The sequence below is a fragment of the Chanodichthys erythropterus genome, chromosome 5, assembly GCF_024489055.1.
Source record: "Chanodichthys erythropterus isolate Z2021 chromosome 5, ASM2448905v1, whole genome shotgun sequence".
NCBI classification, from domain to species: domain Eukaryota; kingdom Metazoa; phylum Chordata; class Actinopteri; order Cypriniformes; family Xenocyprididae; genus Chanodichthys; species Chanodichthys erythropterus.
Window position 1 is genome coordinate 19,191,932 of NC_090225.1, and position 15,646 is coordinate 19,207,577.

The following is a 15,646-nucleotide window of genomic DNA, read 5'->3' on the forward strand; positions in this document are numbered from 1 at the left end:
CTTGTAAGTCTTAAAATTATTTAAATTTAGTCATTAACATAATCTTAATTAAAATGTAATCTAAAAAAATCAGTATCAGACTCTGATGTTGAATGATAAAATAATCTGATAATATTCATACACTAGACGATAGAGTACATAGTGCAAAGTACGTCATTTTGGACACAATTCTAGATTAATATTGAGCTTTGTAACTAAATGACAACTTTTTGCCAATGACAATGTAAGTATTATTCTATAAATACAGGCCTGCCCTGTAAACCCCATATTTAATATTCCATTAAATTACTGATTGAACCCCTTCACAGCTTTTTTCAGTTTTAATGAATGAACGTACACTACCGGTCAAAAATTTGTAATAATTAATTTTATTAATTTTATTTTTTTTAATGTTTTTGAAAGTCTCTTATGCTCTTAAGCAGCAAAAACTGTTTTCATTTGATAAGAATAACAAGAAATGTTTTAGCATATTAGAATGTTTTCTGAAAGATCATGTGACGAATTGGAGACTGGAGTAATGGCTGCTGAAAATTCAGCTTTGCATCACAGGAATGAATTACATTTTGAAATATATTAAAATAGAAAACAATTCTTTTAAATTAAATAATATTACTGAAATGCAGACTTGTTGAGTATGAGACTTCTTTCAAAAACAAAAAAAAACAGTTATTCCAAACTTTTGACTTCATGCTGTTTTATATCACAGCTCAAGATAGTCACTTGTTTGGCATTCATGACATATTTTTTTGATTAGTCACATGGCATTAGCTCTAAACAACCTGGCTGCATCACAAACTTCCAGGGCTTTCTGTGCCAGCTGTGCTACTGCCCTTGAGATGAATGCGAATGTTCACGGACAGCTTTCTCCAGGTATTCCAGACCTCCTTACTGTTGCACAGCTCTGAGTTTGGTTCAGCCTCCCTCTCTGCAGTTAATGTCACGTGTGTACATGACAATGTGTCCCCAGACACCGTATTCACACCACACACGCTCACTCCGAAAGGATGTGCAGTATGTTTGCGCTCTGTATGTTGTAATTAATTTGTCTGATGTGGTGCGGTCCCTCAGAGAGCAGCGGAGAGGTTCTTCTCCCCAGGTGAGGATGTAGCGGTGAGGTTTGTGGAGAGATGAAAGAACTGGGGAGATAAGAATGTTGGTTGACAGATGTGGACATGTCTTACACATTTCCCCTCAGGCAGCAGGTAGCTCTCTGCTCTCCGCAGACCTACATATGGAGCTGTTCTTCCATTGTCTCCCAGCTGCACAATATCAGCACTCAGCCAAATGATAAATGACATTTCCAAACTGTCAGTAGCTTTAGCGATGACAACTATCTCTGCTGTTCCACTGTCTTTTCTTGTCAACCCTTGCATATCTGCAGTGCTGTGTGCCTCGCTATGAAAAGAAATAAACAGCCATTTTTTCTTTGTGTATTATATTGCGCGTCACTGTTTATGTGCTCGGCCCTTTAGCAAAACTGTAAGACAAGACATTTGCGTGGCTCAGTGATTCTAATTTTTTTTCTTTTGAATCACTTAATATTTTAGGCCTGCATTTTGAGAAGAGAGATTATGTGGAAAAGGCTTTTGAGAGGATGCATTTCTAAACGCCAGTGGAATCTATACCAGCCCTCATGGCAGAACGCCTGGCTGCTGCGTTTGGCAAGTGCAGCTGCAGAAAGGAAATTAAAGTTTGGCAAGAGTGCAGCGGCTCTGCCTGTCCAAAAATCCCCAAAAACTGGAGGACAAAAAACATCTCTAGGATTTCAGTTTCATAGATGCCATCCTAGAATCCCATTAAGCCATTATTTGACCATTAAATCACAAATAGATATCTGTCAGCGCAGGGTTGATTTGTCGTTTTTGTTGCACCACCTTGGTAGCAGATGTATGACAATTTATGATTAAGAAGAGTCACGTTTGCACTCGATGTGGGACATAAATTGCACATTAAGTGCTGGGTGTTAAGGATTGAGAAGGTTAGTAAGTGGATAAATGCAGCGCACAGCTGCAGCAGTGTGATACATGAGTTATTAAAGATCATGTGCAGCCTCATTCAGATTTTACAGCAGATATTACAAAAGGTTGAATGCTTCTCATTCTATATTGGTTGTGTCATTCTTGATGGATAGAATAATAGAGAGTGAACGGGCAGACAAAGTGAAATTCTTCAAATTGAATGTTATTCAAAGCAACATTTAAATCCATAACTTAGCTGAAAATAGGCACCTTAACCAGTGTAACCAGTTTTTTTTTTTTATCTCATTGTCAGCCTGAAGTATTTAAGTGTCCCTGCTGTATCATTTTAAAGGAATAGTTTACCAAAATTATTTACTTATTTACTTACCCTTGTGTTGCTCCAAACCAGCAATTATTGGGTTTCAAGTGCTTTAAGGCCTATAAGCACATGCCTAATTTACTTACTGCCTAATAACAATTTACTGTTACCTTTTTAACGGTTATTGAGATTTAGCCAATAATCTCCAATATTTGATGAAAGATTTGCTGCACAGCAGCGATCCTAGAGGCAAAGTTGCTCAGAATGAGGAATTCTACCATGTGATATGAATGTCATTGGATGGCACGAAAAATCGTGCGATACACGACCCTTTACGCACTTGAAAAATGTGAAGGCTCCACCCAGTGGCTCATTTCTTTCTAGTTTCTCACAGACCTCTAAGGACGTGAGTCAAACGGGTCCAGTGAGTTTCGTTCCGGTCGGCCTCCGTTAACCTTGACTGATAGCTGCTCAAATTTCAGTGGCCAATGGCAGACATTTTTTTTGAAATGCATCAATGTCCTCATAGATAGTCAAGACACTGCATGCCCATTTTCTAGTGGATTGGACTAACGGTGAAGTAGTTATAGCCATTTTCATGTTTTTTTTTCCTGTTATACCACCACCAAGTGGCCATTCGCCGTGTCCTTTTTCACTCGACCACAGAATGAGCTCTTACATAGGTGCGCTGAGTTTGGTGAAAATGTCTCATTCCGTTCACGAGCTATAGCCATTTTAGTGAAAATGTCTCCACCTGGAAGCCCTTAGGGACCGAAATTTCAACCTTTTTTTGATAACTATTGACAATCAGACTCCAGAGAATCTTGCTGCACTGGTTTGGTTCAGATTGGGTCAAAAACCTAGGACTAGTTCGCAAAAGTAGGTTTTTCAAAAAATCCAAAATACCTGAAAATTGTGCATGATGATGTGCAAATTGTGCAATATCTGAAAATCCAATGCATGTCCGTCTTGAGCCAAGGATTCTAACGATATAAGACACGAGCCTATGCCTTGGTGACGTTGTAGACGGCATGAGTACTACCTGGTCAACACTCACTTTAAACGTATGCAATGGGGCAGCATGAACATTCTGGCTAACTTCTCATTTTGTGTTCTGTGATAGAAAGTAAGCCATGCAGGTTTGATGCTGAGTAAATGATGTTCATTTTTGGGTGAACGGTCCCTTTAAGAGATTCCAGAGGTAAAGCCTCGGTTATGTATTCTGTGTGGTAACATTGTCACCTACCGTCTCTTACATGTGGCTTTAGAGTTTTATTTACACGCTTTTGAATTGTTCCACGAAAGATCACAAGATGCTTTGAAAGAAGCTGGAGTTGCGAGTTCAAGGGGCCAAGTGCGGGCTGTGGTCTCTGCGGATCAGGGTATTCAGAGAACAAACAGAGACGTCTGCGCACCAGTCACACAGATCTCTGGGGAAAGCTCATCAATCGTGCCCTGCAAATATCAACACAGTCTTAACACTATTCTGCATCAGTGGAGGTGGCTGTTTTATCTTTGAATACATTATTCATGCACATATATAAATATTTGATATGATTGCACTAAAAAAGGGAAATTGCTCTTTTATGAGTAGTTTTTGGAGAGATATTTGGTGTACAAGGAAGAGGGGGTGGTAGCCGGGTGATGCGAGTGTACCGCTGCTTCTCGCGTCTCTCATGGGAGTCTGGGGTAGAATTTCAAGGAAGCTTAATTGCACATAGCTCATGTAGACTATTGAAAAATTCAATAGCCTTAATGTTAAAGAGTGTGTTTAGAACATATCAGCTTGATTTTCCTTCAGTCTTTAATCGAAGAACTTTGTGTTTGCACCTCTCTTGTGAATGCAAATAATGGACACACACATGCAGCCTAACCCACATGAGTAAACAAAGACCCGTTTTAACGTTCACGTGGTCTCTTTTCGCAGGTCGTAAGCCGCGTGGCAGCGCAGCAGGGTTTCGACTTGGACCTCGGCTATCGGCTCCTGGCCGTGTGTGCGGCAAACCGCGACAAGTTCACTCCAAAGTCGGCAGGTGAGACCCTTTCCTCTCATGCACGGTTTCTTCTCACTCATCATTGCTAATAAAACTCAGAGACACTCTGCCTGTAATGAATCCACATTTCTCATTTAGCGATGTGACAGGAAATCTTTTAATTGCGGCATTATGCAATCACAGCGCACGGCCATGCATTAGCATCCTTTCACTCTCCTTTGTCCAACACTCACCCATCTCCTCAAGACGTCATGAGGCGATTTAACTTCCAGAGGTTGTCTTTTCCAGACGATTTTACACGTGGAGCTCACGGCGTGCCAGAACCGCCCCCGAATAATTCATTGATAAGCCGCCAGAGTTCACTTTCCAACAATCATCCATCAGCAGAGCAGCATCGCTTTGTAATCAGCTCTGTTTGAAATCCTGACCTTCTCAGCCAAAGCTGAGTGTCCTGTTCTTGTACATTTGTCAAAGTGAATTGCGGACGGGCATCAGCCAAACAGAGATAGATGGCCGGCAAATGCTGAGGTTGAGGTGTGTGAGTGTACTTTATTTGAGAAAGGCCTGACACGGCTCGCTGTTCAAAATGAAGATAAACTGTCCATTTGAACCATGGTTACTGTGGGACACCTTCAGCCTTCAAAAAAAAAAATGTTTCTGGGTGTTTGATTTTCCTCTTCCTCTTTTTAGATAACTGCAAAATAATTTTCTTAATCAATATTTTTGTCTTATTTACACTGGAAAACAGTGTTTATTTAGTATTATTTATATATTATTGCAGTATTTATTCATATTTTGAAATAGCTTTTATTCTTATATATTTTAATGTAAATAATTTAGTTTTTTGTTTTTTAAATATTTCTATTTGGCTTTATTTGGCTTTTCAGTTTTAGTTTTAGTAATTTTAGTACTTCGACTTGATAAGAACTTTTTTTAATTTAAGGTTTTTTCCATACAAAATTTATATTTTATTTTAGTTTTATTTCAATTAACAAAAATTAAAAACTAAAAAATATTTAGTTAACAATAACAACATGCTGGAAAACTTGTTTAAATTGTATTTTAATTTATAATATAATATAATATATAATTTTTTTTATATAATTTTTATTATATTATTAATTTATATTTATTTATTTCAATATTTGATTTATTTACCCTTAGGTTTATAAATTTATAAATTTAGGTTACCAGTAATTGATCTTGCCTTAATAATTTTTGGACATTTGTTCTTGAAAACAAGACAAAAATACTGATAAAGAAATGTATTTTTGCAGTCAACAGCTTTGATTGTGGCAGTATTGCTGTTAATAACACTTATGTTGCATGAGAAAGTTGTGTGAGATATTTCAGTTCAGTTCAAACAGACTGTATATAGCAGTGGTTACATTCAGAGCAGCTGGTGATAAAGAAATGGCTGGAAGCAGATATGACTCAGACTTCCTCTCTGTCAGTGCATCATGGGGGCATCCATCTTACCTCTATCATAAGGGCGTCTGCTGCCCCAGACACGCAGACGTCAGTGGCAGAGCTCAGTCTCATAAACCCACTCTCGGTCCCTCTCATTTTCTGTCCTCCTTGATGCCACATACTCTTTCTCTCTTTATCAGTCTACATCCTTCACGCAAACACACAAAAAATGCAAATGGAAAAACAGACAGAAAGGATATGCACGTCGGGTCAGGGATTTGTTGAGAAAGTGCAGCCCCAGCGAAAACCCAGTGACAGGCAGGATGGCGACAGAGGGGCGGCCACCCGACACCACACACCGGAGTTCAGTGTGTCTGGCTCGCTCAGAGCCTTAGAGAAGCGAGACACTCCCACATTACACGATCAATGCACAATCAGGCGGCCATGTAGAGGCAGTCACCGGCTGCAGGATAAATCCGTCATGTTTTGCTGTCTCTGTGATATACAATGCAGCTGACACTTGCCTGTGAGGATGGCCAAAAGTCATCCACTTGCACTCAGAATTACGCTTTTATTTGCCTCCCGTAAAAGAATGTTAAGTACCTGTAATGGATAAACGCCAGAATATGTCTTGTAAGATAAATGTAATTCATATATTTATGCTTTGAGTTCTTTTTAATGTTATATTTAAACAGTTATAGTGCTATAAAATGGGCAGCTGGATTCCTTTGTTTTTCGATATATGATTTTTGGCAAATCAAACACACTTGAACCTCATTAGATGCTTGAGCTTAGAGCCTGTATTTTTTTTTTTTTTTTTTTTTTTTTGACAAAGGTAATGAGAACGCATTTGTCACTGCAAAAAAAACACACAAAAAAACAACTTAATCGGTATATTGGTCTTGTTTTCTGGTAAAAATAAGAATTTACTTGAAAAGCTAAATTGTGTAAAATTGGAAACATATAATATATTTTTAATTAAATATTAATAAATATTAATTAAATATGTACAAAAGTTGCAAAATATAATTTTATATAAATTGTAAATTAATAAAATAAAATAAAAAATATTTATTAAATCATGGGGTAGAGAAAAATAAAAATAAATAAATGATAAAAAATAATATAACATTATTAAATATAGTATAATAGTGTAATATAGTATAATATAAATATATATTATATTATTGTATATTTTATATAATTGTGTATTTTATTACACTGTTGAAAATCAGTTTCTTGTTTGAAGTTTAAACCTCATTGAATTTTAATAATTAATGCTTAAGACGAGAAAAAAGTGTTAATAGCTTATGCAGTTTCGTAGTACAGTAAATGTATCTAGTTGTAAAGATGTTTACTCTATGTATTTATACTGGAAAACAATACAAACATACTAATTGAGAAATTATTTTTACCATGCCCTGATAAAAGGCAGATATAATCAGTGCAAAGTGATGAAAGCGTGTTTGGCATAATCACCATGTGATCTTCAGGAATGTGTCAGAGATGTGGTGTGTGTGTGTGTGTGAAGTCTAGTCTGTCAGTACGTGCTGGTTTGTGAGTGCTGACCTCTCTGTCAGCGGGATTATCTGGCAGTATTAATCTGTGATTATGGGAATTATCTGTCCACTGTGTGTTTGCATGCGTTTTTGTGTGTGCGCTCTTATTTAGTCTGATCTTCTCTGCTTACATGCTACTGACAGACTTTTTAACCAGGCTTTGTTTGGCACCCCACTGTCAGTCCAATAAGATAATTTAGTCTAAAATCTCCCTCTTTAGAGCACACAGTTGTGTCTGTACCAAGAAACGTTAAATACCTTGTCTGAGACGCTTTTATTGAGCATATGTTAATTATACACAGCATCACAATTGCTTTTGATAGTATTTCAACAGTGCTGTCAGTCACAACAGTCTCCTCGTTTAGATCAAAATCAAGTTCTTCCTTCTGTATGTGTCATGCTGATATTTAATCGAGAGCAGGTTAGTTGAGAGACTGACAGCTAATGAGTTTGTCTATTAGGACATGTTTCTGACTCGCATACCCCTATTCAGAAAGCCTGCTATTATTTAAACATTTTCCTGAAAAAAAAAGTCATCACGTTTGTGCCTGCACACAGGACCGGAGATAGTGCGCCATTGTTCAGAGTGAGATGTTGCGACAAGATAATTGCAGGGTGTGTCTCAATTTAAGTGTTTTTAAAGTCTGTTATTGAGCAGATTTGGCAGAAGAAGAATTTCAGAGTTTGTGTTATTTAAAACAAGACAAAAAATACTATATATAATACAAATGCTGTTTCTTTTTTAAAACTTTATACTCATCATAGAATCCAGAAAAAAAAAAAAACACATGCCGGTTTCCACAAAAATATTGAGCAGTTTTTAGTATTCAGCTTTGCCATCAGCTTTGCCATCACATGAATAAATAAAATTTAAAAATGATATCAAAATAGAAAACACTCAACACTAAACAATCTTATTGAGTGATGGTGCTCACTTTTAATCACATTTTAGTGAGAGACCTTTCACCATATTGCTTTTTATTTACAGATATAGTTGTTCAAAGTAAAGCTGACACATGTCTCTTCTCTGAGTAGCGGATGGGTAAAAATATTATGTTGGCCAATAGTCACACTGTGGGGTGAAATGAATCTCTCAATGCAATGGTGAGGAATGTTCCTGCTCTACATAGGAAGTCTGTCAGCAGCTTGTAAATCAGCCCAGCTGGAAGGCACGTCAAGAGAGCAACCAATCCGCCATGTCGAGGGTGACGGATCGCTTTCCAGCACCCAGCCGTAATTCTCATGTCATGTACACACATGGTTTACAGAGAAGACACGAGCACAAATACACAAGAAACTCAAGCCCGGGACCTCCCCTTTGGTTTGATATAACCGCAAACCCTGCTTACCTCTGTCTGCATACAGTTCTCACTTTATACTTCAGACATCCACCATGTCTTTGAGATTGCAACATCGAAAGATATATAATTTGTTGGCTTTATATGAGCATTCGTATCTAGATTCCAGAATTAACAGTCGCCAAGAAACAAATGTAAATGAATGTTGGCTTTGGCTATTTAAGTAAAATAGTTATTTGTCAGTTTGATAGTAATATTTAGAATTGTAAAAAGAAAAATGTGTACTTTTACTTTTGATAAATGTCTTAACTGCACAAAAACATAATTTATATATAGAAGTTAAGAATTTATGCTCAGTAGAAAATTCAACCATTCTCTGGTGAGACAAAAAGTTAATTTTGGACTCTGCTTATATACACTTTTCAATATATTCTTTTCTTTCCTTCTGATGTAATCACTCAGCAACTGTTCAGTTACATCTAGTTGCTCCAGTTTTTTTTTTTTTTTTTTTGTGTGTGTAGCTCATAATCTGCAGCAATAATGCTTTATTATATTGAATTCTTATATTTAAAAAAAATCTAAATAGTTTATCATAAGATTGCTCATTTGTAAAGTACTGAAGTTCAGAGCAAGAGAGAATGACTGGAGTGGTGTGTTTGTGTTGGTGGAGGGTTATGACTCACTGCTTTGCAGTAAAAGTTGAAGGAAGCTCAAGTTCCTGTTTGAGCCAGCTTTAGCTCTTCACCTTCTTTTTCATGTAGCCCGTAGCCTTGACATCTCTCATTTTCTCTGAGTTATTTCATCCCCTTGTAGCTTGATATTAAAGGTATCTGTCACACGCAGCACTTCAATGCCGGCCGCGGAGACGGTGTGCACGCTGAGGTCTTGATGCTTCGTGCTTCATTGTAAGTCTTTGAGGCAACTTAATGAATTATTGCTAATTTGATGTCAGTGGAATTTATTACAGTGCTTTTTTTGCAGCGTCAAGAAAAATCCTGCTGTTGATACAGCATTTTTATTAGCAGATTAAGCGACGCTAATTCAAGGACTGAAGAACAGCTATGTATTAATTCATTAATGGACGTACACTATTGACAGCCTGGGGAAGTGCTGGATCTCTTTCTGATATTCAACACTTTTAGATGTGTGTAATTAACAGTGTTAGCAAGTGTCAAGTTAGGCACTTAGCGTTAAAAGCTAACACAGTTTCCATTAATTTCACCCTCACATGACACTCAAGAGGGCCGCCCACCAGCCCCGGGCTTAATTAGCGTGCACGGTCTGATGGATTTATACATCGGTGTCATGTGATTAGCTCTCCAATGGACGGGATTCACCCGCTTTGATAGCAGTAATCGCGGGTCTGCGAACACAGCTTTAACTGAATTGATCCAAGCGTGTTGTTTGTTCTCAGTCTTTCTCTGGATGATTTGGTCACTGGCCAAGATACAGCCCATCTGCTGTGATAGGCCCCGCCCCCCTCTTTGCAAGTTTGAAATGTGAGCCGCTCTTGCTTTCCCCCCCTTCCGCCCTCTGGCAAAGTGGCCGTCGCATTGCATGGGTGTGTGTGTGTGTGTGTGTGTGCATGCTTGTGTGTTTGTGTATGTGTGAATGTGTGGCTTCCATCAGTTCCAAATGAGCGAGGGTTTTAGGCATGTGGACGTCACTTAAAACACCATAAATCTGAGGTGAGAGGACATTTGCTGCTTTTTCTTCCTCTGTCTCCCTTCTTTTTTTTCCTGCCCCCACGTCCCTCTCTCTTTTTCTCTCTCTCTTGCTGCTTTTTCTTTTTTCTTTTTTAACCCTTTTGAAACAAGAGTGCTTCCTGTTCATTTTGTGGTTTTGCACTGCAGACAGTTTACAGGCTGTCATTGTGTATGTGTGTGTGTGTGTCTGAAGTTTTCGAAGAGCTTAACCTGATTCCCTGTGGGCTACGTCTTGGAGCAGAGGAGCCAGGTATAGCAGGAGCCCATTAGCACAGAACTCCATCTGTGATTGGCTTTGCACTGGAAACCCAGAGACCGCCGCTGAATAATTGATGTGCATTGTGCAGTCGCTGGACAGGCGAAGAGAGGGGAAAACAGAGAGAGAGCCCCAGACAATCAGACCGAGATAGACAGAAAGCTCGTAGATTTCTCACGGGTTCGTCTTTGCCTGCTGGTAAAATCCCTTTTTTTTTTCTGTGCAATGAGAAGACTGCGATGAGAGCCCGATCTCGACCGTTGGTAAGTCACGTGACAGCCGGAGTGCATGCAGACGAGTTGCAGGCAGGTGTATGTATGCGCAGGAACTAACTCGTAAAGAGACCTGCGCATGATCGAGTCGTAACAACTGAGCGCGTTTGACCTAGTTCCCCTTCTCCTACACAAACGCTCACACATAGAGGGTCAGAGTGGGCTTGATTATCTCCAGGAGGAGAGCTGACCTACTTGAGGCACAGTGTTTTTGTCAGTCCTTTAGCTGTTTGATGTGAATCTGGCGACAGCTTGGCTCCAGCCCGTTACATGGAGCAGCTCTCGCTCTTCACCGGCTACTGTTGGTGGCGATTGCATGTCCGTTCTTTACGGGGTTGTAAATCATCGGATGGGAGGAAAGTTTTTTGCATTGCATTGGAGGTTCTGTTCTATGGGCCGTAGGGGCGATTTGAAAGGGGAATGAACGTGGGAATTTCTGAAAGTGGGGGGATGTGTGCTTGCTGTGCCCCTGCTGTTTGTATATTTAGAAAGCTGGCTTCATCTCTTGTGTTTCTACAGCACTGTCTGCGTCTAGGCACAATCCCTAGATATTTATAGTAAGTAGTTGTTTCTTGTAACTGCTACAGGGCGGCAGTTAAAGCGTCGTAAGGATAATATACTGCTGGAGCAAAGTCTACAGGTTCCTGTGAAGTTTTGTTAAAGCTCTTGGCCTCTGAGTGCATGCTGATGGGGAAATAAACAGCAGTTTGCTGTAATGAGGATCCTGCTGTTCATGTGTGAAACTTCCTCCTCAGTGGTGAGGAGCTTTTAATAGCTCGGTGCTTTTTGCCCATGTGTCGATTGTGTTTGGTGGAATTACTTTATTTAAACATGCAGATGTTGTGCTAATGTTTTGGCATACATTTAAACAAGTTTAAACTTCTTAAGCTATTTAAAATGACGCTAGTTTCTCTTGAGGTTGAGAAGACAATAAGACACCTCTTTGGATTTCCATGTTTTTAGAAAGTGTAATTTTGAGAGGTATAGTATTGGGATTTTTAGAATGCATCCCAATACATTTAGAATTATTTGAATAAATTGTCGACTTAAAGGGGTCCTATGATGCTTTTTGCTTTTCCTTTTACCTTTAGTGTGTAATGTATCTCTTTGTGTATGTATAGGATCTGCAAAGTTACAAAGAATAAATCCCTTTGCGGGAGACTATGAGCTATCTAACAGAGAACATTGCTCCAGATCTGCCTAAAAGTCCTCGATTGAAGTCCAGATATTATTTCCTCAAACATCTATGTCACAATGTGAAATATTAGCAGAATGCCTGTCCAAAGGCATATACAAAGAAAGAAGACGAGGCTTATGTGTATTGTTTTGTTGTCGTCATGTTGTGGAGATGCTCCGAAAGCAAAACCTGTTTGTTAGGAACCAGAGGTTAAGATTTCTTTATAAAGCTGTACAACCCAAATTTTGCTTGTGTACAGTGTATTTTAAGGGGGGACAGCTTCCTGATCCTGGGAGAGCACAGCACCGGCTGTATATGAAAACTGCTTACCACCGTGAAACGCTCTGCTCAAGTCGTGCTCAAAGTTTGGCCTGATCGATTGGCTTGATCATCTGCATTTTCACAATCCGACTCGGGCTCAAACTGATATGGTAAAACCGACAGCTTGCAGATTGTAACTGTGTTTACAATTTCTTAATGCCGTAGAAGCTGAAGCTTGCGATAATGGTAAATGCTGTTATATTTTCAACACATGCTTGTAGTGTTAGGCCAATCACAATGCACTGTGTCTGCTGTCCAGTCAGAGCACTCTGAGCTTTTCGGAAAAAGGGCCTTTGTAGAAATCAGTGCTTACAGACAGACTAGGAATAGAGGTACTCCAGTAATGAACAGTGTGTGAATTTTTTTTTTTTTTTTTTTTTTTTTTTTAGCATTAAAGTATCTCAACCAATTCTATTACACCAAATAAACAAAATAATGAACTTTTAAAATAGCATCACATGATCACTTTAAACATGTCCTTTATTGCTGCATTTTTTAATAAGTGGCTAAAAGATGTAGGTCTTGGGGCCGGTTCACACAGAATGCTTTTTTCCATTCCACTGCACTACTTTTCCATTGTTTTTCAATGTAATCACATGCTAGACTGATGTGTTTGACTGTTGTGCTCGCGTCTTGAGTCTTTAGCAGTGTCTTGTGCATGACACAGCTTTCTAAAATTGTGCCACTCAAGATAAAATAAGATAAAAAATAACTTTTAAAAAACACATCTCTAGACCTTGTGTTCTGTGTGAATGGCCCCTTAAGATGATAACATACATCAGAGGTTATATTTTACAGCTTTAAAGCTCTAGCTTTTGTTCAACTGAATGCAAAAAGCCAACTAGCAAATGCATTTCATGAATTTTCCACAGACCCCGATAAAGTGCCATTTCCCTAGCGCAAACATTTACTGTTGCCCATGGTTACAAAGTGGATACAAGGTAAACGTCACAAGAAGTAGGCTGTGTTAACAAACAAAACAAACCATAAACTGTCTGATTACTGTAAAGGTTTATGATAGAATAGTTTAGATTTTAAATTCTGATTGGATGAGCTGCGTTTAAAGATGTAAAAATACAGATAACACTTTCTATATTGATGTACTAAGTTGCTATATGTTGCTTGGCAACCATAAACAGTCTACAGTAGTCCAGTGAACTACAGTACATATAATAATAATACTCATAAGTATAACTATTTATAAAACATAACTTGCATTTTATTGCTATTTCCTCCATTTTATGGTTAAGGGTAAAAATCACTGCAAGCTGATATATTTAATCTGATACATTTATAACAATTCCAGAAACATACAGTATTGTACAAAATTTTGGATTCAGTAAAGTTTTTTTTTTTTTTTTTAATGAAATTAATACTTTTATTCAGCAAAGATGCATTAAATAGTTTAAATGTGAAAGTAAAGAAAATTATAATGTTACAAGATTTCTATTTCAAAAAAATTCTGTGCTTTTGAACTTTCTATTTATTGAAGAAACCTGGGAAAGTATGATGTTTCCACAAAAAGCTGTTTTCAACATTGTTAATAAGTTTCTCAAGCACAAAATTAACATATTAGAATGATTTCGGAAGGATCATGTGACACTGAAGACTGGAGTAATGATGCTGAAAATTCAGCTTTGCCATCTCAGGAATACATTATATTATATAGATATAATTATTTAAAGATTATACTGTTATTTTAGATTGTTCTATTGATAAGTTTTCTGTAAAAATATACACACACACTCACAAAAGATGTGAATAAGGATATGAATGAACAGATAAGATTAACCATCTGTGGCTGAATTGTCTTGTCTTAAGGATCTGTTTTAAAGAGAATTTCCATTAGTACTATAAAGTAGTCAGAGCCTTTAGGAAAAAATAGTGACAGTTGAGTAGAGTTGAGAATGTTGTTAATATGACTAATTTGATATTTAGATGTTTCCTCATACAGTCACAAGTGTGTTAGTCATATGAAGCATCATGAGGATTTATGCATAACTGTAATTAAAATGATGTCATGAGATATTCTGTGCTGTATTTTTGACATATTTAGATTTGTAGATGTTGGAATGTCATGTTAGGATTTAGGAATCAAATTCAAAAGAATCAAACACTGTTTATAAATACTTTTAAATGCATCACTGTTTATTAATAATTATATCATTGTGATGGACCAAAATCTGTATAAAACTCTTCTGAGCATGAGATTTCTGACAAATGTGCAAGCACCTGGAATATTTCAGCGAATCCGTTGATTTTTAGATAATTTCTTCCTCTAAGATGAGAAGTCAGTATATCGCACAGCAGACCAGAACAGAAAAAGGGTCCCGTCAAGTCCCATCAATTCAACCAGGACATCAGCTCACTCATTGATGACGTCAACTCTGCTTACTAATACTATCTTGTCTTAATATTGCTTTGCCCCCTTGAGTAAAATGTTGAATTTGAACCCTACAGAAACCACCACCTGCAGGAGATGTCAGAGTGACACAGGTACTCTTCTGTGTTATAGCATTGTTTGGCTTGTGAAACACATCTAGTGGAGAGCTCTTTCTCTCTCTCTCTCTCTCTCTCTCTCTTCATCATCACCCTGGGCATTCATTCTGTTTTTGTTTTTTAATTCATATGTACACAGTCACAGGAGATGAATCACAGTGACGCAGATGCTTTTGATGTGCTTCCTTTGTTGCGGGGTGTGTGTTGGGGGGTCATTTGGCTTCTGACTGAGCATCCATACCTGTTTCACAGACGCATGGGCTGCACTGTCATCTCAGATTATCCCGGGATTTTCTCCCGTCATCTATTGCGCAGGCACTGTAGGATTACAGCCCAGGGTTCCATCTTTTTTTTTATTTGTCCGGACTGTGCAGCTCATTGAATAGGATTGACGTCCCATTTTGTGGTATTTTATGTTCAAAACATAGCCTTCATCTGTATGTCACTCACTTCTAGGGCTGCCCTGTGTTGTGTGCCGGTCTTTTGCTCTTCCCCGTTTCATCGCAGTCATTCATTTCCATTTTAGCCGAATCTGTAGCGACAATGCACTGTGCCGTGTGCTTCAAAATCCTTTCCAATTCAAAAGGGCATCAAGCTGTTTCGATTCTCTCAAACAGACAGCAGAAAGTCAGGGAGCGCACATTGTGCGGATGTTTCTGCACTGTAGGAAGCGCATTACATCTGTCACTGACAGAAACAGACACCGACATGTGAGCGTTTATGTATGTATTCAAATGAGAAATATCAGTTTCATCTGTTCTGTTGTGTTTGTGTAAATGTGTGTGAAGTGTTTTAATCTGCAAGTTTCTGACTGCTTTTCTGTGTGTGTGTGTTGTGCTGGAGAGTGTCCTGAGTGGTTACGTCACTAGGTGTAAAC

At 38.2% G+C, this 15,646-nt stretch overlaps 1 protein-coding gene across 15 annotated transcripts in view; it reads left to right on the forward strand.

Annotated features, from left to right (window-relative positions):
* zmiz1a (zinc finger, MIZ-type containing 1a) overlaps positions 1-15,646 on the forward strand; it is a 165,709-nt gene that overhangs the window by 125,457 nt on the left and 24,606 nt on the right. For 10 of the 15 annotated variants that reach the window (XM_067386432.1, XM_067386434.1, XM_067386429.1 and 7 more), the window contains 2 exons: positions 4,205-4,310; positions 14,731-14,766. In XM_067386432.1, coding sequence (XP_067242533.1) covers positions 4,205-4,310; positions 14,731-14,766 — 142 coding nt within the window. Of the gene's footprint in view, positions 1-4,204; positions 4,311-9,238; positions 9,444-10,276; positions 10,764-14,730; positions 14,767-15,646 lie in introns of those variants that run through there. The other 5 variants (XM_067386436.1, XM_067386435.1, XM_067386437.1 and 2 more) reach the window with 3 other exon arrangements.